This window comes from Neolamprologus multifasciatus, chromosome 8 (genome assembly GCF_963576455.1).
Source record: "Neolamprologus multifasciatus chromosome 8, fNeoMul1.2, whole genome shotgun sequence".
Lineage (NCBI taxonomy): Eukaryota > Metazoa > Chordata > Actinopteri > Cichliformes > Cichlidae > Neolamprologus > Neolamprologus multifasciatus.
This window is the reverse complement of record NC_140446.1, coordinates 19,530,476-19,557,083: the sequence shown is the minus strand read 5'-3', so window position 1 is coordinate 19,557,083 and position 26,608 is coordinate 19,530,476. Positions and strand designations below refer to the sequence as shown.

At 43.1% G+C, this 26,608-nt stretch overlaps 1 protein-coding gene and 1 long non-coding RNA gene across 5 annotated transcripts in view; one reads left to right on the top strand and one right to left on the bottom strand.

Moving 5' to 3' along the window:
- The window catches only part of bahcc1b (BAH domain and coiled-coil containing 1b), a 62,749-nt gene extending 40,477 nt beyond the window's left edge, over nt 1–22,272 (bottom strand). Inside the window, exons 1-3 of one of the 4 annotated variants that reach the window (XM_085170255.1) lie at nt 21,319–22,272; nt 21,168–21,206; nt 10,047–10,380 (exon numbers count right to left, since the gene is read on the bottom strand). In XM_085170255.1, coding sequence (XP_085026381.1) covers nt 10,047–10,218 — 172 coding nt within the window. In that variant the 5' untranslated portion in view covers nt 10,219–10,380; nt 21,168–21,206; nt 21,319–22,272. Of the gene's footprint in view, nt 1–10,046; nt 10,381–10,651; nt 11,717–14,029; nt 14,267–21,167 lie in introns of those variants that run through there. The other 3 variants (XM_085170256.1, XM_085170254.1, XM_085170257.1) reach the window with 3 other exon arrangements.
- On the top strand, nt 15,480–21,042 carry LOC146512979 (uncharacterized). Its single transcript, XR_014875698.1, has 2 exons — nt 15,480–15,689; nt 15,768–21,042. It is a non-coding gene; the product is annotated as an uncharacterized LOC146512979 (long non-coding RNA).
- Nucleotides 22,273–26,608: the final 4,336 nt, after the last annotated feature.

The window sequence follows — 26,608 nt, the reverse complement described above, 5'->3', positions numbered from 1 at the left end:
TGTCATTGTGTGTATATGTGCATGTGCGTACGCTCGTGTCTGCAAAGTATACTGAATGAATGCACGCATGTGTGTGTGTGGGCGTCAGAAAGTCAGTGTGTGTTTGTGTGTGTGAGAGAGGGAGAGAGGAGACTGAATGCCAAGAGAGGAGCGGGATCAGCAGACGGCAAATGCGAGGGAGAGAGAGGGAGAGAGGCAACAAGGGAGGAAGAGGAGAGGATGGGGCGAGCGAGAAGGGTGGGAGTCTGCGAGGGAGAGAGTGAGCGACACACACAGAGAGAGAGAGAAAGCAGGTGAGAATAACCCAGTCTGACCTTATTTCAGCACGGCTTTTCCATTCTTTATATTCCCTCATTGCTGTAATATTTACACAGGAATAAAAGATTATTAGAGCGATCCACAGAGAAGAAATGAAGAGGAAGGGGGGGAGGGGGGGAAATATAAACATAAGGAAAGATGAAGACACTCATGAAGGTAGAAAAAAACCAAAGGGAAGAAACCTCAGATTAGAGAGTCTATTGATTATTATTGTCATCAATAAGGTTGCCAGATTTTCTTGATTTGTTTCGTACTGTGGGAAAACTGTTTTGTTTGCTTTCTCCAACCAGCAGCCAAAACCTTCAAGCTTCAAATTTAATTGATAATGCAAAAAGAAGCAGAAAATCCTCACGTGCCAATATTTGGCATTTGCTTAAAAACGATTCAGATATTTAAAAACAAGAAATCCTTATCAAAAGAGTCCAATCACTTCAGCTTTCATACGTTATTTATGAACGTATCACAGACAAATCTCTAAAAATAACAATAACCAATGAAGATCCCCAACGTCAGGAAAAACACGCTCGAAATGTTATGAGATTGAAATGTACACAGATTTAAAGTGCACTTTTTAAATGTGTCTCTCCACAACAGCAAATAATAACTCGCAGATGTGCAGATTAAATGAATAACATCTGCCCATCAATCATCAACATTTTAATGAAACACAGAGCTGAAAGAGTTCAAGTCCTAATTTGTTAATTGTAAAGCAAAAATGTCAAATTTATTAGGTTACATTTCACCCTGAATTTGGACTTTATTCCGTCTTACCTGATCTTAAATGACATACCTTAAGGTTTTAGACTACCATGGATTTTTCTGATAATCTACAATGAAACTGATAGTTAGATCTAAAACAATACTGTTATTTATTGTACTGGGATAATGTAGACATGCCTATTGCTGTTCACCCAAATAATGCAGTTTTGTTCAGGTATAATTTGCAACAAATCTGTGAATAATAAAAACCTTTTTTTATGATTTGCTTGTTTGTTTTAAGAAAAAATCTGAATATGCAGAAGAGAGAGCACAGGTATGACATCCAGGAAATAGTCATCCCACTGGGATTATTAACCAGGAATCCAATGCTCAGGGGGGTGCGTGTTCAGTTGGGATGTCCCCTGAGCACTCGGCTATTGGATCGCTCCAATTAATTATTTCTTAGCTGTTATATATGGAATTTTGAGGGTTTTTTTTTTTTTTAATACTTGGGTTTTTTCCTAGACCAGACTGGACCTTTGAGAATGACAGAGCATCACTGTGCATAGTGTTAAGGTGATGAATTGATATTACGTTGTTTTGACAGAAATGCCTATAACGCTTTAGTAAAAGGAAACCAAATGAGCAATGCTGTTTTTAAAAAGAATAATAATAATAATTTAAAAATGCTCATTTTGCTAAATTGTTTTTAAGATGGTGCAAAAAAAAATCCTCTTTGCAAGAAAACACTGAATAATTTCTCACATCACAATAAAAAAAGAAAAAGATAAATCCAGGCTGTAAGCCATGTCGTGTCTTCAGCGCTTCACTATTTCCCTGAATGCCCCAAACTGCACAGACTTAAAAGAAGAATTTTCACACCAAACTCAACGTCACATTGCATGTTGAGAAATCCCCTATCAGAAAAAAAGGTAAACATCCTGGCATAACTGCAGCCTTCCGAGCAGCAAAATAAATCAGTATGCCACAACTGAAAAGAAAACACAGGGCTGCTTCTTTGTTCTCACGCTTTCTTTTATATATATAAAAATATATAGAAATATGTAGGATTATACTATTTAAGATATATGTCTTATTTCTAATTTTTCTTTTTCTCCCCTTCTGTGCAGAAATGCATTGTATTGAGTATTTTGTAGTCTAGCTTTGGATGCAACGTTAATATCTGCTCCACTAACGTTTATTTGATTTGAAAAAAGACAGAGCCTGCACAAGTTAAGCAAAATGATAAAACGCAGCAAGGCCAGCACTGGGAGCTTCTGAGAAAGCAACACATTCATACAGACGCGTACACATGGAGAGCAAAAAAGCAAAAAAAGAGAAAAAAAAAGCCATACGTATGTGAGCATCCGCACACAAAGAAGTCCTTGTATTATGCATGCATGCATGCTTCCAAACATTACAAAAACACACATCAAAACGACCGGAAAAGACAGTAGGTGGTTATTAAAGAGACAAGAGAGAAAAACAGAGAGAAAGAGAAGAGACACTTTACCGGCAATCAAAGATGCAGAGGAGAGGAGACAGGAAGAGAAGGAGAGGGAAGTGGAGGTAGAAAGAGAGAGAGAGAGATGTGCAAAAAAAAGGGAAGAAAAGGGGGGAAAAAAGGGAGAGCTTGCTTTTAATCAGCCTGGATCCAAAATTTAGACAGGCACACACAGAGGCACGAGCAGTCCCTGTAGGATTAGGGCCTTGGCACTGTGTGTGTGAGTGTGTGAGAGTGTGAGTGTGTGTGTGTGTGTGTGTGTGTGTGTGTGTGTGTGTGTGTGTGTGTGTGTGTGTGTGTGTGTGTGTGTACTGTGCACGTCCCACGAGACTGATTAGCCATGAATGACTGATGACGGATCTTTGCTTTTTTTTTTTCCCTCCTCCTTGCTCTCTCTCACTCTTGTTTTCTTTCTCACTACTCTCAGCTCAGGCAAGAGCATGGGAGAGGATACTCCCTCTCCCATCACACACAGACACGCACACACACGCACACACATGCACACACACACACACAAAGCTGCACACAGCTCCATGTATATTCAACAAAGGCTCCTGAATATACTTAATGCTTTCATGTGTGTCACTGTGTAACGATCCATGCTGTTCCACACAGCTGCTTCTCTCTTTTTCTTACTCTCTTCCTCCTTCACAATCATACACACACACACACACAAATATGTACCTATTTCCTGTTTAGGAGCACATTAGCTGTATTTCACACCAAATACTAAATCTGCTCAATCTGTATGACAGCAGCAGTTTGACTCTTGAAAAACACTGAAGGGTCCTGCATTCAGGCGGCAGGCCGACCACTGCGCCTCCTTTAACCTCACCTCCAGATGAACCTCGGGCCACCGCCATCCATCTAAAGCCCTGACAGCAAAACAAACTGGACATAGACCCGCCTGAATGGAGGCCATTACAATATGAATGAGCCAAACAGAGCTGAAATGAATCGAGTGGAGAAGCAAAACACAACAGCTGAGAAAACGGCCCGGGCTGAGTCAAACGAGTCAGCTCAAGTGACGATGAGTCAGGCAAAATGTGACCTCGAGACAGGGTAAAAGCAGAGGCCTGTCTCAGGTGTCCGTAGCCGTTCTGATAAGGGTTACCTTGCCGTGGTGCTTGCAACACTGCTTTTGCAGGGGGTGCAGACCTGTGGATCCACCGAGACTGTGACATCATGTCTGTCCCCCTGCTAAGTGATGTCACCTCCTTGTCATGTTGCGTAAATAGGGAACTGCCTTGACCCCTCTGAAGAGGAGAGAGGCCATAAAATAGCTGGGAATTACAGCATCTGCACACTTTCTTTGCACATATGTGGTGACTTTTTACATGCACTCATGTCATGAATAAGAGCCACAACGGCGAACAACTTATATTGTTTTTTATGCACGTGCACACACACACACACACACACTCACTCACACATACAAAGCCCCCGTCTTCCTGTACAGAGTAAGAAGCTGTTTTAGCCTTGTGTTTTGCGGGCTGTTTAAAATGTCATTTTTCTCTCGTTTCTCTGACTTCAAAGGCGCCTCACTGAGCTCTCACTCCCTCTTGCCAAATCCTCCAAACGTTTCTGATTTAGTGAGTTGGCCACGGGCCGAGTAGCACCGGGACGGGCCCGTTAACAACTGTCCGAGTGGTGGGGGAAAGGAGGTGAGGAGGAAGGAAAGGAAAAGGGAAGAGAATAGAAGGGAGAAACAAATGAGACAATGTGGAAAAGGGAGAGGAAGCAGGCTGAAATTGAGACAGAAATAGGAGGACTGCTGAGAGAAGGTCTGCTAACAACGCGAGGAGGCGATGGGCGTGTGGGGAGTTAGACAGAGACGGGAGATGGATATAAGAGGTGGGGGGATCGATTGAAAAGAGAGGAGAGAGAGAGAGAGAGTGAGAGAGAGAGAGAGAGAGAAAAGGGGGTGGGGTGAAGGGGGCTATGGCTGTGAGGAGGAGGAGGAAGGAGGGCTGGAGCACCACTCGAGAAGCTGAGAGGAGCAAATGCAATAGTGAAGGGGAAGTGAAAGAGGAAAGCAGAAGGAGGAAGAGGGGAGGGCGAGCGTGCGATTAAAGAGGGGTGAGGAAGACGGGGGGGGGGGGGGGGGGGGAGGCCTGGCCAGTGAGAAACAGAAGAAGAAGGAGAAAGAGAAAAGAGGAGCAAGTGATAGAGAAAGAGGAAAAAAAGAGCACATGGACACAGGAAGTCTGGCGCTTTCCATTCACATCATGACACATCAAATCATCAGATGGTGGTGTGTGTTCACACCCCGGAGATGTCGCAACCAAACGCACCCCACACCCTTCAAATCACTGCTACCGACAATAAGCAGCTGTTCTCGTGTTGGAGGAGAGTTGGAGATGAGACAAAAGTCTTCCTGTCACAGTGGCAAGTGCAACTTCAGAACAAATGCAAGCTTCACTCCAAACTCAAACATCAAAAGATTTTTCCTTAATTTGTTTAATTTTTTTTCTCCTTTCTACTGATGTGACCTTTTAGACGCCTTAAATCTCAGCCACAGTTACTCCGAGGTCAATTTGACCTTATTGTGGAATATATTTAAATGACGCGCCACGGTTTGCTTGAAATATCAAAGCATACACAAGAGTCTCATTTGTAATGGAAATGCCTTTAATGACTTTACCGGCCCTTACTTAATGACTTAATGCTTTTAATGTGTCAACAAATTTCCAAAAAGTCAGGCTCGTTTAAGTGATTTCTTTGGCCCTGCTGCATATTTTAATCTCACGCCTTGATAAGTGCACAGCGCTGATGTGGGTGGGGAATCGGATTTGCTATATTTTGAGGCAGACCAAAAATCATGTATGTAAAATGCAATTTTGAAAAGAAAATGGTGAGCGTGTGTGTAGCGTGTGTGTGTGTTATGATGACACACACTAAAATTACTCCAGAGCCTAGTCCAGTGTGTTTAAATGCAATGCTGAGCGAGCTTTAACTGGAATCAATGTTTTTTTACACTTGAATTAATTTTTCTACTCAAAGTCAAATATTGCAGATTTTCAACCAGTTTGCACTGAAATCGCCACAAATTTATTTTGATTTTATTTAACATATATAATATATTTTCTGTTGTGAAATTTATAAAAAGGAAAATAATTGTACATTATCCAACAAAAATACATATATTTAGAAAATTTTCCCTAGTGGTTTCCTACTCACTTATGCACTTATGGTCACTCGGTGTAGCGTAGTGCTGATGACACAAAGTGGATCAGTCATTGTTTTTTTTTAATTGAACTGAATTGACAGTTTACACTCGTCTCCTTCCTCACCAAATCCAGTCGCAGCTCAGCTGGCCGCAGCCTAGACCAGCTGTCTCCTCCACACAGGGGGCCGTCTTGCACACTGCACCCTAGATGTGCCCCCTGTACACCCCGGGTTGCATTGGTTGGATTGGAGATTGGTGGGTGGTGTAGGAAAGGGGTGATTGGGCTCGTTCACTGCTGACTCATCCTACACACAGACACACACACATACACTCGCAGGGACAGGCAAGCATCTCCTCTCTGTCGCTTTCATTCACTCACACTCTTGAGAAGCAGAGGAGACGCCAGGCTGGGGAGTCGGTGGGGGTGACGGCCAGTGGGTGCTGTCAGGCGGTGGTAATCTGACTGGATTACCAACCAGGTGGAAACATTCAGCCTATCTACCCCCCTCACGCCCTTACCCTCCCCCTTCCTCCTCCTCCTCTTCCTTACTCCTCCCTGGCTCCATCCATCTATCATTTCTTCCCTTATTTTTTTCACATGCCTTTCTTTCTTTATCTATCTACGGGGCTTCCCTTTGCCTTTAAACATAATGAGTACCCTAGACACACACACACACTACTCTATAGTAACCACAGGCCTTTAATTCCACAAGCATGGACAGAAACCAAACCCATGCGTACGCGTACAAACGCGCCGTCTCCTTCCATTGCCGTGCAGGTTGTTTGTGCGCCAAGGTGTGTGCAGGTAGTAAGGTGAAGGGGTGTGCCTCATCTGTGCTGCCGCAACGTTCAAAGCCTATGACAAAAAACTTCCAAGGGAAGAGAGAGATATAACTGACAGCCTCCTGATGAATGGACTGGATGGTTGTGCACACACACACACACGCACAGCTACAGGCATTTGTAGTAGAGATATGCAGAATGTAACTACAGGGTCTTGTGTTTCACTAACAACACCGAACATGGGGAGAAGGAAAGGGAAAATGCTGGGATGAAAAGGGGGCATAAGCTGAAGAAAGAGCTCAAGAGAGCAAAGACCGAGAGCGACCGAGAGAAAAGAAAGTGAGAAGTGGCAGAGAGATAATCTAGTCTATGACATTATGGTTATGGTTTATTGCTGTTTTAAAGCACAAAAAACAAGCAGCTTAAGACTAACGTTCTTCAAAGTGTGTATGCGTTTGTGCGTTTGTGCAGCTGCATGTGTGCACACACAACATGAATGTAAACTCCTTCTGCCTGCATTACTTAGTCACACAAATGCACACTCGTTCACGTGCACAATCATGTAAACAAAAACCGTCTGCTGTCTGGGAAGTAACACACCTGTTCAATGACAAGAGCAGCCACGCCCTCCATAATACCGCACACCTGTGCTTCTGCGGGCTAAACCTAACCCTAATCGCACACGCAAACACACACACGTACACACACGCACACATACACACATATACACTTGCACAACTACTGCCCAGGGGCTAACATCACAGAAAGGGGAAGAAAGAGAAAGAGAAGGGGGGACTGGAATAAAAAGCAAAGCAGTGAAAATGGGAGGGGAAGAGAGCAAGACAGACAGAGACAAAGGCTTTCCCACTGCTCCTATCAGTAATCTAAACGCCTGTGTAATATCATTGTGGGGTTTTATCAAATGTGGGCTGAGTCTTATGGCGTTGGTATGCGTCTGTCATTCCATCACCTTGTCAAGCGCGACCATATTCAAGCAGACACCATGCTGATCTAAATAAGAGGCTTCAGCAAATTGATGGATTGCAGGTTTTCCAGGATATGAAGAAGCAGGGGGGAATGAGGGGAGTCTTTTTTTTTTTCATTTTGGATTTTTTTTTAAGTGATATACTCAGTTTGATAGTGTGAGACTGTATATATATATAAAGAAATAGTGAGGGTGTCTTCACAAAGATCTGAAACAAACCCTTGTCAAAACCTCCCCCTCCACCCTCCTGTCCCTGCTATGGCCAGCTCCACATCACATCTACCCCCTGTGCTGAGGCCTAGGGCCAGGCATACAGCTTTCTGGATCTCTAAGGGGGGCAAGGACAAAGGTAACCCGCATCCTAACCTCCAAGCAAACACACATACATACACCAACCCCCCATCTCTAAACAACAATCCTCTATGCCCATCATGTCTGTCAAAACCCCATAAGGGACATGCATGGAGAGTCTGGATATCTGGAATCTCAATACAGTGTCATGCACCTTGAGACCCAGTGAGAGGCCCTCTTGAATATATTTCAATAGCATTATCACCCTGCATTACTATGCTTATACCCCCTTTATTCAACATTAAAGAAACATTTTTACACTGGGCCATTATGCATGTCAGCGCACAGCAAAATCAGTCAAGGTGCTATTTAAACTGCAATGCAGGTTACATTTGTATTTGATATATTAGCTTTGAAAATGAGCTGGGCGTGTTTTTGCTCGAATGGTGTGTGTGGAAATCAGAAACAGACAGGCAGCTCAGCGTGTCATAAAATATAGAAAATATTTTATCAATATAAGTTAATGCATGGAGACTGAATCATTTATAATATATTTAAATGTGGTAAAGTATTGATCAATATTTATGTGAATTGTTTAATAAGTATTATACTGAAAAGAATGTACGTATGAGAGAATAAAGCGAAGCTTAATAACTTTTGTGCAACAACACGTGTTTTTAGATGTGTTGTCAATAAAATGTGTTGCAATTTAGACTTTTTTTTAATAAAATATATTTTTTAAATAATAAATAAATAACGTACAGTATCAGTTCAACTTTTAAGAAACATACACTTTACAGCCTTAAGTCAGTTTATATAATTAATATATTTATATATGAATATTTTTAAAAAATGCAGAGGAAGAGCCCAAGTTTTACAAACGTAAATGCTCACGTGCAATAAAAAGTATATTAAACAAACCAAGCTGACGTAAAATTGCATTTTAAATTAAAAAATAATAATAATTGAAAAAAAATTCCTCTCATGTGAAGAAACCAGAACCACAGGACCAGGAGTTGGAGCACGAAATATCAAAAGTAATCCACAATAGGATTTCTGGAAAAATCCACTCGTGTTGACCTGAAATGTGAAATGTATTTTAGCAACTAATTAAAAATGAAAAACCGGTTTGCCTCATTTTTTGTCCTTTTATACATGAAAACAAGCAAATACACGCGAGACGTGGATGGCCACTCTTGACACACGGTAACTAATGAGATTTCTCATCTAACACGCATACATTCATCCAGCGCGTGGGTATAAACGCAGTATGATTTCGGACAGTCTTTTCTTTCTCTCTTTGCGCGCACACACGCGCGCGCGCACTCCCCCCCCCCCCCCCCCCCCCCCCCCTATTGAGACAGGATACCAAAGCTACTTGTTAAATCTAATGCATGCACTGTCAACCCATTCGCACCCCGTCACGTCTCCGCTCAATATAGAAACCGGATTTTCTGGTATTACCCTCACCTCTATTAGCCAGAGCTCCCCTTCACTCACTCAGTCCCCCTCTGCTCTCCACCCGGCAACTGCGACCCCCAGTTTGCGCCCAGCATAAACCAAAACCACGAAAAAATAATTTAAAAAAAACACACACGTGAAGGAGGAGGAGGCGCTGCGCAGAAACTGGCTCGGCTAATAGATTTAATTTATTGTTTAATGGGAAATATAAGCGGTGGAATAACCCAATTCTAATTAATTACATCAACTGGCAACGATTAGTACTTCGCTAATTGATGAATCCAAATAAATCTATGACAAGATTATGCCACTAATAATCCCAGCTTGATGTGAAAAAAAAAAAAGAATAGAAATGAAACCAAATAACCCTGGAATTAAAGTTTTAAAACAACAACACCAACAACAAAGGTGAGCTTGGACTGAGTTGTAAATTTAGAGTTAATTCTATCTGCAAAAAGAAGACACATTACCCTTTTTCCTTTATGTGCTTTTATATACAGTTTTATTTAATTCTTGCATTTCGGCAAACAGCCATAAACAGTTGATTGAATAAAGTTAAAAAAGATAATTCCTAAATTCCCCCCACCTCCGAAAGTCGGAGCACTTTCCATCAGCGTTAAATTCTAACTCGTCCCTGAAGAGCTCCAAGGTTTTATTTTGCAATATGGGGAAGATGTGCTTCAGACAAGAGAGACATAGAAAGAGAGAAACACAGAGTATATATTTTCTTTGGGTTTTTTTTTTTTTTTTTTTTTGCTTGTTTGTTTTGTTTTCTTTTAATCCACACTTCTCTGTAGTTACACGGGAGGGAAAAACACCTTGCTTCCAAAACTGACCTGAGTGCGGACCCATGGAAAGGTGGGATGAGTAATATTTCCCGGGCTGGAAGTGAGCGGGGTGCTGCACGGATCCGTGTCCGCCTGGCGCCATCCGAGACGCGGCGCTGTGAACCAAGGCGCTCCGCTCCGTCAGGAGGTGGTGCGGAGGAGCGAAATCTCGGCTTTCCATCCCGATGAGAAGCGATAAATCCCAAATCCCAAAGTAAAATCCGGAGGCACCGAAGGTTTCAGGCACCCAGATGCAAATAATCCCTTTTTATGAACTTCGGGCTCGCCTCGCATTGAGCGCGGTTTTGGCTTTGCAGGGTCGAAACGGAGTCCCCGTCATGTCCTACAAAAGAGAGAGCAGGAGACGAGTCAAAGCGCTGACAATGACGAGCCAGCCAGGGATGTGGCGCTGAAGAAAAGGCTTGACTGAGAGACAGTCGCTGCTCGTGTTTAGACAAACAAGCACGGTTTACAAAGAGAGAGAGAGAGAGAGAGGGAGAGAGAGAGAGAGAGAGAGAGAGGGGGAGAGAAGAAAAAAGGAGGAATAAGAAGCTATTCAAATGTCACACACAACAAACGTCCTAAAATAAAATAAAATCCCCACATTTACTGACCAACTTTGGTTCTGCGCTCCACACTAACTTTCTAACGCCGATATGCGCCAGCTCGGAAAGGTGAGTGAAGTCTGCTCCGTGGATGAAAATGTGGGTGAAGTGAGTTTACGTGGATTTACCCCGCACTACATCGTTGGCCCCAACAGAGGAGCCCCCCCCCCCCCCCTCCTCGCGACCAAACACAATGTAAATCCTGAACACGGGAGCTTCCTTTATCAGCGCAAAAAAGAAAAAAAAGGAGTGGAGCAAATGACGAACAAATGAAGCATATACAGTACAGGAGTTCACGGCGGTATAAAGCCTCTCCCGGTGAAGGAGCTGTTAAGTCTTGAGGCTCAACAAGCGCCGGTCATAAACAGGCTGGACCTCGGGGCACTTGCGCTAAAACGTTAAGGAAACCATCTGCACCAAGTATAAAATGCGTAAAAAAACATATTCTTTTTTTCCTCCTTCGAGTGACTCAAATAGCCTATCACTCTTTGGTTTCAGATGGATACAGTCAATACGTTTATCTTTTGGTGTAAATTGAGATTTTAATTCGAATCTGATCCGGTTCATATGTGGAGGAAATGTTGGTTTCTGACTTGGATCGACATTTCTTATATAGGTTTTATAAACCAAAAGCGCCTTTGCTGTTCTCTTTTTTTATATACAAGTGTTTACCAAAGTTGCTTCACCATCGCTGTTTGACTTTTGATAGTTTGCACCGTTGAAATCGGGATTATTATTCGTTGCGTTGCTTATTGCGGAAAACTGGCGACGAAACAGCTATTTCTATCAACTCATACGGAGTCAGCAGCAGTGGCCATCGCCTTCTGACAATAGCCATGCATTTCTGCTACTCGTACTGTATAAATGGGATACAGTGTAATCACAAACACAAATCAAATCACCTCTATGCTTCATCGCCAGAGTTGTGAGGTGGGCAATAAACAGTGAAATAGACTAGGAAATCATCGCGTTTATATGTATACCTCATAGCCTAGGTCATTTATTTAAATAGGACTCCCTGCGATGCTCATAGGGAGCTCTGGGTGCTTCAATTTCCACCACCCCCCCCCCCCCCCCCCCCACACACACACACACACACACAAACACACCTCAGCAGTCCATCTATTAGGCCTTTCAATGCGTGGCACGTCCATCTAGTGCTCCGTAGATGCTGATAGCACCTCCCAGGAACCAAGATAGAGGAACAAAGAAAATACCAAATGCTCTGGTGGACCAGGGGCTTTATGAAGTGCATAAGAACAGCCTTCATAAGCTCGGATATTCAAGTCTTCTTTAAGTCACACACACACATACACACACACACACTCACACACACACGGACGCTGCTCTAGGACTCAACTTTTTCAGGAATTGTGTTTTTAGAGGGGATTTTCACCCTAGCTCCCTAAAGTTTCGCAGTTCTGATAAAACCCAGCAAATGTGATCGTGAATCGTGAAAATGTGTGTGTGTGTGTGTGTGTGTGTGTGTGTGTGTGTGTGTGTTATACGTCCAAACATTCCCCGTAACGCTTCCTATAAGGATATTTTTGCGCAAAGTGCGAGGGCATGTAAATAATTTAATTTCCTTTTTGTTTGCTGCAGGATGTTATTTTTTTCTGACCACATGTAGTCAACAGTAAGAGGGGAAAATAAGGGTAAAAGAAAAATAAATGGGGGGAGAAACGGAGGCTGCTGCTGTTTCTGCTGCTGCTGTTGCTGCTGCAAGCTCACTGGGAAGGCAAAATGGACTCTCCTGTCCCCTAGGCAGTGAGAAACAATGGCCCTTCTCCACGGGACATCAATCATAAACTACTATCGTCTGACATTTGTCTATACATTTTTACATTTTCTGTCCATAAACACACGTCCTGGATATTTACATTACACGTCAACAGAGAGCCACTCAGACTACATTTAACAACCTGAGTCTAAATCCCGTGTTATCGCACGCCACGCAAACAAGCGGCGTGAGCAGATCGCGCGTAACAGTTTTGGGAAGAAGGAAAAAAAATCATCATTTGAATCTGCAGTAGCGTGTGTGTGTGTGTGTGTGTGTGTGTGTGTGTGTGTGTGTGTGTGTGTGTGTGTGAGTGTGTAGCCCACATACGTGAAAGGCGTTCAGACTTCCTTCCACTCTACCCAGACCTCCTAAACCTTCTACACACACCTCCACAAGCACACACACACACAAGCACACATCCAGTAAGCAGTGCCCCGAAAAGGGTCAAACTGTCGTCAGAAGAAAATCCCCCCCTTCCCTTACAAAAGTAAGGGAAGCTGGTCAAGACGACATCACATGAACTTCGCACAAAAGCCAGCAAATCCGCAAAGAATTGCGTTTGTCAGAACTAATGCAACTGAGGCTTCGAGCATAAAAAGAAGAAAAGGAGAGAGAAAAAATGCGCCTATTTATCTCTGTGTGTGTGTGTGCTGTTTGAGCATAAATCTACTATATCATAAATGCGTGAATCTTTGGATAAAAATGAAAAATAAAATAAAATAAAAAAGGCATTTCCTTTTGAAGTGGTCCGGGTCCAGAGGGCAACTGGTTTCCCTCAACAATTTAGCAATAAAGTAAAGTCACAAAGCATAACCGGCGCACTAAATCCGGATATTCAGAGGCCGGCTAAACGTGAGAGACAAGCCCGGCTGAGCCGAAGACAGCTCGGCGTCTACACAGCCTTCACACCGAGGGAGCACTGCAGCTTGCAATAAAAAAACCTCTACCTCTCTCTCGCTCTCTCCCACACACAGAGATAGACACACAAACACACTTGCACAATGGAGAACTAACAAAGAAATAATCTACAATTTAAAAATTTATGAAAATGGGCTCACTGAAAGAGCAGAAAGGTGTGGAGCAGCACCCCGAATGAATTAGAAACACACGCTCGGCTGTGAGGAGAGGTCAAATCAAGAAGTGACACATATCGCCCACAGCTCAGCACTGCACACTGGACAGGAAACGGTGGAAATAAAACTACGTGAAATAAATCCCCCCTTCCCCTCCCTCCTCTAGATTACAGTAGAATCGTGAGATCTGCTCCTTTAATGTATTTAGCACATGAGAGATGCCTACAGATTAATATTCTGCACAGAACATCAGACCATCTCGCGTTTTATTGCCTCTAATGGAATGACAGCGGATAGCGGTGCGCTTAGAGAACAGCCAAGGTACACCTCCATGTAAATACAAAAAAAGATTTTTTTAAAAAAAGGCAAAATAATAATAAATGTGTAAACTAAAATTCCCTCTTACTTGAAAAAAATGAACATGAAAAAAAAAAACAGCATTCAAACGGCTACAATCACACACACAACACACACACACAAACAAAACAAAACAAAAATGACAAAAACAGAACTGTAAAATAATTTCCTACTCACTGGCAAGTTACATCCACCGTGCGGCGAGTGGCTTATAATGAAAGAAAAAGTACGAAAAATATTCAAAGTGAAAATCCCGGAGTCGCAGAGATGAAACATGTGGGATTGATTACATCCTATGCTGCTGCAGACTGTGGTGTGCAGTCAGTTGAGGTATGGGAGAGACGCATCGTAGAAGTTCAGGCTTGTAGTGAATCGAGGCTCGTTCATGCAGCCGGAGACTCAGACACGCCGGGAGGAGGGAGGGAGGGAGGAGGAGGAGGGAGAGGTTGAAGGGGTGTGTGCGCGGGGAGGGGTGGACTCGCAGGCCTATTGGTTTGAGAACGACAATGTGAAAGCGTGCCCGTGAGGCGCTCCCCCACCACCGCCCCCACCCTACCCTTTTCTATACACCCCCCTCTACGCCACACACACACACAGCCACTACCTCCCCTTTCTACAGTAAATGCGCCCTGCCATTGGTTGCCGCTCGGAGCCAATGAGGAAGCCGGAGGATCCGCGGAGCAAAACGGCGGGCGTTTGATTTGCAGCCCTCGGCGCACTGCGCGGAGGAGACAGGCGGCAGGGAGAGGAAAGGAGCCGGCTCTGCCTGCGCTTTCTGATCGCTGGTGGAGAGCAAACAGCGTCTAGCCTTTTATGCCGTGTGATCCCGTTGCAGCCCTCTGTGCTGTCTGTCTGACTGTAACGCTGTTTTATTATTATTGTTATTTTGCCTGACAGTGATGGCGTGGTAGTGTTGTTGGCGCTCCTTTAGGGAAATCTCCCTTTTATGCTCTCCTTTTTTGATCATCTGCTAAATAAATCCTTATTAGAATTTGAATGTACTTTAGTGAACAAGCCTGCTCTGTTTTGCATGTGAGTGCAACTAAAGTCACAACGAGACCTACATTAGCAGGCCTGAAGTTTCAGTGTAGAGTGCAGATTTGCTATATTATAATAATAGTCTGCTTAAAAAGGGAAAAATATGCTATTGGAGTCCTTAATGGTCAATGCAGGATAATTCAGGCTCTGTATAAAGGAATGTGTTATAGGTTTACACCTTTTAGTTTATATGGCGGGGGATTAAAAATATTGCATCTGTTTTAGGGAAAAGTATATATATATATATATATATATATATATATATATATATATATATATATATATATATATATATAAGCTACACACACACAGGCAAATTGAATCACTGCATAATTTGAAAGCATTACTGTCCTTGGGGTTGGCCCTGCACACGGTTCACTAATTTAGCCAATTAAAAGTGGAAGGATATGGGGGCTTGTGTGTTTCCATGTCGAAATATATGAGCTGCTATAGGCTAATATTGCCGCGCGGGTTTGTTTATACGTGGAGGCAAAGGGTTAAAACTCGGGTGCTTCGGCGCTGCGGAGCTCCCGATTGGCTGGCAGGTTGCCAGAGCACTGTCAATCACCGAGTGTAAACAAGGCTCTGATTGGCTGCTGGCCAGTCCGCACTGGGCTGCCTGAAAAAAGCAATTACTGCCCTTGCGGTTTCAAGGCGGCCCCGTGCTGAACGATGAAAGGAGATAAGGAGGGGCGGTTTCAAGGCGCCCCCCACGGCGAACCCCGTTGGCCCCAGAGCAAAAGGAGAGTCAAGAGTGACTAAATCAAAGGGAATACGGTTAAAAACAACAACAAAAAAGGTAGGGGGGCAAATTACACGTTGTAATAAATGTAGGGGATAGATTCGCGGAATGGTGCAATAACAACTTGTTTTTTAGAAAATGGAGGCGAGGACGGCAACAAGAACCGGAAAGCAACTATTTCGCTGCCGAGAGGGAGCTCTTCTTCTTTCTTTTATGGTGGAAGAAAAGTTTTGTCTACAAAGGAGACAGCGGAAAGACGGCCGAATGTGTGTTTTTTTTTTCTTTTGAGTTTAATAAACAGAATAAATGCATTTTCTCATCTAAACGTTAAAACGGTGACACCACTGTATAGTGGGAACTGAGCTTTGATTTTGGGCGGCACGCACGCGGTGTTTTGACCAAAAACTTTTTCTTTTTCTATTGCCAACTAATCAATAACTAAGTGGACATTTCCGGGTTCACGCGGGAGTATAAACGGTAGGTCTGTGATGATAATAATTTGGTCTTTAAATTGTTTGCGAAAGGGTGTCGGAGGGTTTTTGTTTTCAAATATTCCATAAAATATTATATATAAAATATTCCATAAAAATGGAAACATTTTTAATTAGAATATTTAAATATATGTTATTACTTCGGCTAAATGTTCAGTCCTATGACAAAAACACACAAAAAACAAAAAAAGGTCATGTTTCATTCTGCAGACAAATCCTTGCAGCCAGCCTGTGTGCTTTTTAGCTGAACTTTTCCACCACCGGCACCACTGAGCACGCACTTTATAAAGTATATCCAGGCTGTTCCAACTGATGTCCCTTTACATTAAAACAGAGACTCTCTCCCTTTGCTTTGGTCCAGTCCCAAACAAAACATTGGTGGGGGGAGTGGAAAAGGGGGGGTTGGGGTGAGCCAAGCTGGTCTGCAGCCGATAGATAGCTTATAAAACTGTACTCGCACGGAGCGAGGGAGGGGGGTGGGATCTCGACACTTTCGTGTGAGAGGAATTAATTGATACATATAAAATTCAAATCAAATAACGCCAAAGCGCGCAGATTTATCGCGGCTGTAATTAGATAATCGTTACCGTCTTTTCCCATTTGCCCAGCAGCCTGCGTGTCCGAGCCCTGCGCTCTCAAAAAGGCTTCAGCCACCACATTCACAGACACACACACACAAAAAGACGCACAAAACTGGATTTTATGAAGACTCGCACTGTTGTTCAAAGTGACTATTTTCATAGCCCAAATGTGCTTTGAGGCCAGTAAGACGCCTCTAAATTATAACGCATTAGAGTCCATTAAGATACAAATTAGCATTGTGAAAGCTGGTGCTGTTGGTCCATCAAAATATGCAGGCTGTGTATTTACTCACCGGGCCTCAGTGTGAAGAAATAGACTTTTTTATTTATTTATTTTTAATGAATAATTATTTTTCTAATAAGGGAGTTCTATTACTTGCATGAAGAAATATATTAAAAGACCAGGTAGACCAAATATGTTTTACTTTATCTCACGCCAAACAACAAAAACTCCCGCGGAATACAGCGTAAATTTGGATCTTAATTAACCATTACAGTAAATGATTAAAATCAATGTTGACGCTTCTCCTGACTCCAAGAGCTTTTTTTTTTCTTTTTTTTTTGGGGGGGGGGGGGGGGGTTGTTGTTTTTTAAGGAAAATTAGAAGGAAAACGAGTACTACATCCAACCCTTATACACAATGGCAATGCATGTGCAGCAGACTATACTGACTATACCTGGTCAGTAATAATTAATATTATTATTACTATTAACTGACTTCATGTCCCCGCTCAGTCTCCTGAAGGTGTTGTCCTGCGCGCTAATGACAAGAGGGACAATAATAAAGACTCCTGCTCCGCAGCTCACAAAAAAGGGCTCCGCCACTTAAAACAGAAATCTGCATTTAATTTATTTAGTGACAAGGAAAAGCCTTTTACTGCTTGATTTTTATTGGTTCTCTTTCACTTAAAAAAGAAGTGGGGGGCTGGGTGTGCGGGTCGGTGCGTGCGTGTGTGGAGACAGAGACGAGAAAGCACAATACGCACACACGCACACCCAAGCCTCCTCTGGTCCGTGTGCCAGTGTGTGCTACCCTAGAAGGAGGGGGGAGAGGAATGGAGGGGGGTGGGGGGTAATTAATGCGGATTGACTGATTGCTCTTGAAACAGACCGGTCCTGCGCGCGGATTGTCCTCGAGCAATGAAGCGTTCCTGACTGACACTTTCCACCTACCCTTCTTCGCTTCCTCTTTTCCACTGCTTCTTTCCTTCTCTCGCCCTCCCCTTTCTCCCCTCGCACACTGGGAGCAGTGGGCGAGACCGCTCGAGCTCGGCCGCTTTTTCCTGACGTCCATCCCCGGCCAGCAGAGGCACTTTTCTGCTCGGGAGCTCGGTTGTCACATCTAACAACCCAGCATTTTATTTTATTTTTTAACTTTATTTTTCTACTTTTGTGGGGAGGGGGGGGGGGGGGTTGCTTCCAGACTGTGCAACTCTATCAGTTCACTTCAGATTAGCTATGTCTGAATATATCAACTTTAGCTATCTCGTGACGAGTCACATCACCATAAGGAGGAATTTTCCGCACATTAAAAGTAGATAGCTAAAGGGCGTTTAAGTTGCCTTCTCCCCCATCCTACAAAACCGAATAAACGTCTGAACTTCTAAATGGGAAACATTATTTTTTAAAAGCATAACCCAAGAGCCAACGGGAAACACATTGAACTGGTTGATTTTTACACGTGTCCAAATGGAGAGCAGTCTCCACGGGAGGCCCATCGTGCAGGGCAGCCCTTCTTATTCTCACCAGATATTTCTGATAGGCCTTTAATGATGAGAATTTCCAAACGGGGTCGTTCACCAGGGAGACGCCCCGACAATCCAAGGTGGTGCAACCCCCGTGAGACAATAGAGTCATATGAGAGGAGAAAAGAAGAGAAGCGCTGCCAAGCCTTAGGACTGTGTTATAAAATAAAGGAAGAAGAAGAAAAAAAGGGCTGTTCCTTTTCCCCGAGCTTATAGCTGCTCTCTCTCTTTTGGTTCCCAACACATTTTAAGACATCAACCTGATCACAAAAACAAACAAACAACAACAAAAACAACAGAGAAAACGTGGTGAAAACACAAGTTGACTGGACACACGCAAACAACGTGACCTTTTCTCTCCTGTGTGCCGGACAGATGCTGCTATAACGAGTCAGGAAATGCGAAATAAATAAATAAATAAATAAAAAAAAGTTGCACTCCTCCACGGAAACACTGTAAAGCCGTATGTCTACTGACACCTTTAGATCGAGACACTGTGTAGCGGAGGAAGATGATGATGATGATAATGATGGTGATGATGGTGACAGAGGGAATGGCTTGGGAACCAAATTAGTGCCTGTCACAGAGCCATATATCCGGCTGTAACCACCGCCAGGCCTGTACGGATGAGATGAAAGCACCGGCATCTATTTATGGGCCATCAAAACACGCAGGTGGAGGCTTTAATTATCATTACCATACGAACATAAACAGCCATATCGTGTGTGACTTTGCGCTGTTTGCGCTGTAAGTTTGTACTCAGCAAAGGGTGAGGAGAGAGAGGGGTGGGGGAGTAAGCAACTTTGGGAGATATTGGTATTATACACACAAATAAGTGGATTAAATATAACGCGTGTCTGATGGGCAGCGGGGCCACCTCAGCCTGGTACCTTCTTAATTTGTGTATTTGTCTTTTAAGACGTCGACAGCACTTCCTCCACCGCAGAGACGTGTACATGCACTCACACACTCGCGGGACGTTGAAAATGAAAGACGCCTTTGTATTTGTCTGGTTGCTCACAAAAAAATGTTCATATAATACAGAGTATCTCCACGAGGGACAGTGGGGTCAAGAGGTCACCCACTTTCTGCAACTAGTCACACAGCATTTCAAGAAACGCCACTGATTCCTTTAACCGGACTTCTTTTGCAACACAGGACTTTGCGTGATTCCATCACGGTGACGCACCAGCAGCAATCTGACTGAAGAAACAAGAGTTTCAGAAATCTTTCAACTCTGAGGAAGATGTTTTGAATAGTTTTGAACATACAGTCCTCAGGACGTCCTGGAGTCTGTTGCTCAAACCATAACGGAAGTCTCATTTTGAATGTATTTGATAATAATTACACAAATCACGAGATTGTGGATCATCTAAAACCCATCCAACAATAATTAGATTTGGAAGTGTGCTCATATGTGTTCAGAGATTGAGCTTTAAACAACTTTCAGTGTCACATTAAGTTAAACAAATGTGAAGATAACTTTAACTATATATATGTACATAATGTTATTTTTTTTTGGTCCATACAAAATGAACACTAATTAAAAGCTACATTATTGGAGCAAGCTTTATTCAACCTGCTAAAAAATTTGCTGTATAATTTTAGATAATTTTGGGACATGAAATAAAATAAAATACTAGTAAAATAAAATACTAAATTACTAGTTTTTATTTTAGTTTTTAGGACAAACTCCAGATGTGTGTGTGTCTAAACGATCAGAATTAAAGGGAGTGTTTCGTTCAGACTTCCCGTGTCTGCAAACTGAAGTTTATTTTCTTTTCCTATAAAGCGTCGGTGTGTTGGCTCTGGGAACTCTGCACGCGGGCGTGAACACTGTATTTGACTTCACGTAATCACGTCGGCCACAATCTTTTGTTAATTATCTAAACAATGGATGCGTCTTTGAACGTTTATTTTTAAATAAATAAAGCACAAGTACAAAGCAATAATGCAGTGGAAACTTTGTGGTGGTGGTGAGTGTGGGGGGGCTGGAAAGAGAAATCCCTGCATCAGTCTCCAAATCCAGGATCAGTCAAAACTACCCCCCCCCCCCCCCCCCTTGCTGCCACTTTATCAAACTAAGGCAGAAATCAGACGAACTGCCTGCCAACGTTTTGCCCGTGTGTGTGTTATTGTGTGTGTGTTGCTGTGTGAACAGAGACAGAGGGAGACAAGCAGATAAACAAGAGCTCAGTGTAAGTGCACAGTTTTGCCGCGTAACTTAATATAACAGGAGAAAACCTGATAAATTATAACACCCAGCTAAAGGGTGTCACTCGAAGAAGTGTGTGTGTGTGTGTGTGTGTGTGAGAGAGAGAGAGAGAGAGAGAGAGAGAGAGAGAGAGAGGCCCCAACTGACAGACCTTCTCGCATTAACTTCATACTCTTAAAAGTATCCATCTGTGTCTAATGACAGATATCACGTTTTAGGACAAACCGTTGTTGGAATCGTTCAGCCTACAAAAGCGATTCTGCAACGTTTTGTGCGTTTTTAGATCTAAATAAATAATCACAGCTGTACAATCAAACATATACATAAATAAATAATTTCATGTACGCATACGCTACTGGACTGTAGGGCCACGGCTCACGGCTCAAAAAACGCTTATAGAAATGTTTAGGCTAGGTTTTAAAAAATGGCATTCGATATATAGATATATATTTTAAGAAAGCACTCCTTGAATAACATCAAACACAAAACAAAATACCACCTACCTAATAAACAGATGTTCCCCCAAAGCGCCCAGCTTTAAACTAAAAAGGAAAGAAAATCAAATGAGTCTTTCTTCTTCCCCAAAACGTAAAAATAATCGAGCTTAACACGCATTCAACTGTGTAGCCTTAAACAGTCCTCCCATTTACTTACATGTTAACTCTTTTTTGCCGAATTTACCCACCGAGGGATTTCTCCCGTCTACAAGCGGCAGGATCTTCTGGATGTGAGTCTCCGTGAAGCTTGTATAATAGCAAATTTATGCCCGGATGACGCGTCCTCTCGCTCCCACAATGGAGCTAAAGCGCTGACATTAAATAGAAAATTGATGGAGAAACTCTCCCTTGCTCCCTCTCCCTCTCTTTCCCATGCACTCTCGTCTCCTGCAGGAGACTAGAAGCTTTCTTGCATTCTGTTTTTTTTTTCCAGGGGAGGGGGCAAAGGGACATAATCAGGCATGCTTATATGAGTCGCGCACCAGGAATACTCCCACTCCCATTCCCACCAACAAAGGTGTAGCTTGAGCTCACACACATTTACTCAAACACTCACACCTTTTTCTCACCACTACTGTTTGTTTTCATTTGTGATTGTGCTGAACCGGATCTATGCTTGAAGGTGGAGCAGGAGGAGGAGAGCAGGCCAGTCACACGTGCAACTTTCTGATATTTAGCTTTAAGAGGGGGTTTGTTTTGTTTTTTCACAAAACTGGCCTCCCATTGCTTCCTCCTCACTCCACAAGTTCGATCAGACTACTAAACTAGGTCTACCATTCATCTGCGTACCATGTTTTGCCCTATCACGGCGCTGTAATGGAAGGCAGACCACACCAAACTCCTTGTTTTTATTTGCGGAATAGTTCAAGTCTGGCATGAAAAGGAGCAATCAGTCCTTTCTGGAAATCTAATTGATAGGCCCATTTGTTTATAGTGGCGGTTATTTGGCAAATGGTAGGCCCAATTACCGCCTGGAGGTCACAGTTTACCCACCTTTCTTCTTTTTCTTTTCTTCTTTTTAAATTCACCACTGGGTGCATCACTGCCTGCTCTGTATGTAGACGCTTTCCAGAGTTTCTATTTTTTTTTTTTTGTTTTTTTTTTTTGAGGGGAGGTTTATTTCTGAAGATAAGCAAAACAAACAAAAACAAAACAAAAACACCCAAACAAAACAAAAACAAAAAACCCACCGCCATACACGGTGGGTTTTTCAATTGTAAAGCGCTATAAACGTTTAGCGCGGGCGTTAAAGAGTCCGCGGTATTTCTGCGCGTTCGCCTCCGCCGCCTTTGATCAAGTCCGAACGGTCCAGACAAGTATGCGCGTAAAAGTGAATTTATCTCCACGGGAAGGAAGTCGAGCCTGCTTCGCTGCGTCTGCTGTGGACTGGGGGGAAAAGAAACAGAGACGTGATTTCAAATGAAATCGCACGCGAAGACCGTGCTCCCTTTAGGAAAGGCGCTTCGCTGATAAAGCGGACACCTACGTACATAAAACCAGTGAGACGCAGGATGGAGAAGAAGCTTGGAAGTCATCGCAAACTAATGTTTGTGCCGCTTGTTTGCTGGGAGTCGCCTGTTCTTCACGGACAGCACCTCAGCCACGGCTTTCTCCTCGTCTCCCCCTCCAGTGCAGCAGCCCCCACCACCACCACACCTCACTCATACACCACACTGACTGCCCCGCGGGTCACCGCTTCAGGAGCACCACGTCACCACGTTAACCCCTGCATCACCGCGTCCGCAAGCAGGGCCAAGAACCCCGTGGGCTTGTACAGAAGGAGGGAGGAGGGGATCCTCAAAAACTGGGGTGCCGAGGACCTCCAAGCGCCCCGAAGGGCGGGTCCTGAGTGTCTCCAGCAGAAATGAGGAACAGGTTTCTTTTAATTTATTTCAATTCACCAACTACAGTTCAGAATATCTGCGGTAATTAGTCTGCATTCGCTAATTTCTCTCTGTCTTTTGTTCTTTCTTTCTTTTAGTAACGGTTGTGAATTTTCAACAATTACGAAATTTTAAATCTCGTCAACCGTGAAGTACCCAAGCCATATAAATGGTTACACAACGAACAAAACGTGAAGTATTGCAGTCGAGAGGCTAAAAATAGTGAGCGAAGACATGAACATGCTCAAAGCAGAAAGAAAAAAAAAAGATTTACATGACAACTCTTGGTTAGATTTTTGGGGGTGGTGTTGGTGGACTCGTCTAAGTAATGAAACGCTTTGACAATGTGACATCAGACGTTTCCATCCCAACAGCAAGAAATATGCTTTACCAGCCCCAGAAGGCAAATGCACTTAGACAAACTCAGAGTTCAAGCTAAGTAATTCTATTATGACTCTTCCAAACCGCTGCTGCCCTCATCACAGTGTTGAAAAATATAAACTATTCTCAAGACCAAAAGCAACACAATACATACATAAATCCTTCCAGTATGGTTTTGGCTCTGCCTCTGAAAGGATTTATGGGAAGGGGAAGTGGGTAGGTCACAGCATACCCCACCCACTGAGGAACATGACCTTCATTTGTCAATGGCCTGCTGTTGCATTGTGGGTCATGCAGTTTGGAAAAAGTTATTCTCGTTCCATTTTACATTTGCATTGAAGTCAACACAAGCTCGTCTAAACTACATCCTATTTTAATTTAGGTGTTCCTGACATTTACACAACTTTTCTCTTTCTTTCTGCACGGCATTACACCCTAAAGCTACTTCTACCACTTCAAATGATTGTGTCTGTGTTTCTATCTCACACATCAGCTTCTTCAATTCTTCCACAAGACATCGCAGAAACTCAATTGTTTGTTTCCTGTCACAGTTGCGAAGAGCACCGTTTCAGCCGCCCCAGCAGTGCATGCACAAACTGAACTCGGACTAACCAGTTAAATATCTCCCAACCATGTCATCTCTGACAGAAAAAAAAACAAGAAGAATATTTCAACCAACGGCTACAGCCTGAAGCGCAAACCCCTCTTCCTCATTAAAACAATCACAAACAAAGCCAGTTTGCAACTAGTTCTACCCCCTCCCACTGCTCCACACTCTGCTCATGTTGGGTAAACACACCTTAATAAGATACTATCAGAGGTGTCAGGTGGCTTTCACTCATGAATTCCTTCACATACATTAGCACCTGCTGGAACAAAGTTATTTCTTCGGGCAGTGACATGCCTCTGTTCCTTTGCTAGGAAAGTGCAAAAAAACCCCAAAAAACATCTTTCTATGGTTTCGTGCTGTACTTTATATATATATATATATATATATATATATATATATATATATATATATATATTAAAAAAGCCACACTGCGTGTCATTATGCAGTAAACATATTTACACAGGAAACATCTGTAATGCTTGTTACAAAATACAGCAGCTGCAGAGGAGACAATAGTTGCCCTTTGGAGCTTTTTGGCGCTTGTTTGCAAGAAGCTTTTAAGCCGATCATGATGTTGCACGCATATGGCAGTATTGATAAACGTGGACAAATGTTTGAGATTTCCTCCGTTGATGTGATGCTTCTCATTTGCTCTGGTGTAATACAGTTGCTCATTCTTAACCCTGTTCTGAGACAGCTCGCCTGCGCGTGTGTGTGGACCCCTGATATTTGTGTGCGCGTGCGTGTGTGTGTGTTTGTATGTGTGCGAGACACAGCTGCAGTAGGTTAAGAATCAGACATTAAACCTCTCTCTGGTTCCCATTTGAGGCCAGCTCCTCTCTGGCAAATGAAAAACACTTCAAGGTGCCACCGGACCTGAAGACGGTGCCGGTTTCAACAGCTTACGTGGTCATGTGATGTTTGGAGAACGGAGATTGTTTGCCCCAGAGGCACACACACACACACACACACACACACACACGCACAGGACTGCAAAGAAAGCCCCCAAGTTTATAGAGGCCTAGTGACCCCATAGGCGAGGCCAACCGGATAACCGGGATGGCTGCAAACGGGTGAGTTAAGAGAGCAAAGCATCCTGGGATATGACTTCTTGCCAAAGCACTAAATTCTTTCATCTATGTTCTCATATTGTAATGCATATCAGTCATAAAAGTGTGTTACATCACTGGGCACACAGTGGTCCCTTTCTCTTGAATTTGCCACGAAGGTCTCTGTGTCTTTATACGAGTTTGGCCTGTATGCATATTCTATGCTCCAGCATTAAAGCACAGTGTGCTGAAGTGACAAACAGAGACATCTCTTAAATGTCATGCCAGGCCATTCACCCCTCCATGCCATCGTCCATCCATCCTCATCTCTCTAAGCTTTTTTTATTGCAGCTGCTAATGTAGCAGCCAGAGCAGAAACAAAGCTAGCTTTGTGACCCCCTACCCCCTCCTCACTGTCTGCTGACGCGTTCGCTTGTTCTCCATGTCATCCCCTAGCCCTTGTTCCCCTTCCAATCTTTCACTAAAAACTTCTTTTCTTCCTTTTATAATCCCCCCCCCCCCCTCCTTCTTCTTCACATCTGCAGCAGCATCACGCGGCCTGGCGTGGCCGGCCTCGAGAGTCATGTGATCTCCGGGGTGGCTGTTGCCTGGGAGAAGAAAAGGCAAGTTTGTGTCAAAATCCATTTTTGGTCCAGCTGGAAGGTCACAGGTCATCTCAACTCTGATGTAATCAGAGTAAAAGTGAGTCGGCCCTTTTGTAGCTTGAGCTATCTTACCCCTCTTTTCACTGTCGTTAATACTTATCTTTCATTTCTTTGTAGCTTTTTGGCCTCCGGTCTGAGCTAAATATCTCTCTTCAAAGACTGACCGTGACTTTGATTAAAGATGCACAGATGTGGCTAGCAAAACCAAACATCAACAGAATAAGAGAGACTTCAGCCAAACATGTCCCGGAGCTGGACGTTAACAGATAGACATCATCTCATGTGCATTTTTCCCTCAAGCTGATGTTCCCAGTCTCGGGTAATCCCGAGGAGTACACAGACAGGTTACTTCAACTAATCTGAAAAAGAAAGAATACAGTTGAATTACAAAAATGAGTGGACCTGTAACAGTTAACTAAAAATTATGTATATGTGGAATGTAAGAAAAACTAAACAAAGCAAACAAACATAAATCACCAAAAGAGGAGAAAAAGAATTAAAGCAGTGAGTTAAATTAAGAGTTAGGATTAAGAGTTAAATCATTTGCTAATAGTATGCATAAACAGTTAAAAAGCTAACTACCATTAGGAGAGAAGTTAAATGAAGTGAAACGATTAGTTAGCAGTCTTGCTGGCAGTTGAAATTTTTAACTGAAAGCTAGCTAACAGCTGAAATTGTTTGCCAACAGCATGAGAAAATTGTTAGTTGACTGAATGTATGCTCAGTGGTCATTTTAGTAGCTAAACCATGCTACGTCTTGGCTGTTCTCAGAAACGCTTTAATTCTTTGCGGCTCAGATTCAACAAGGTACTGGAAACATTCCTCAGAGATTTTGGTACATACTGTCATGATTGTATCA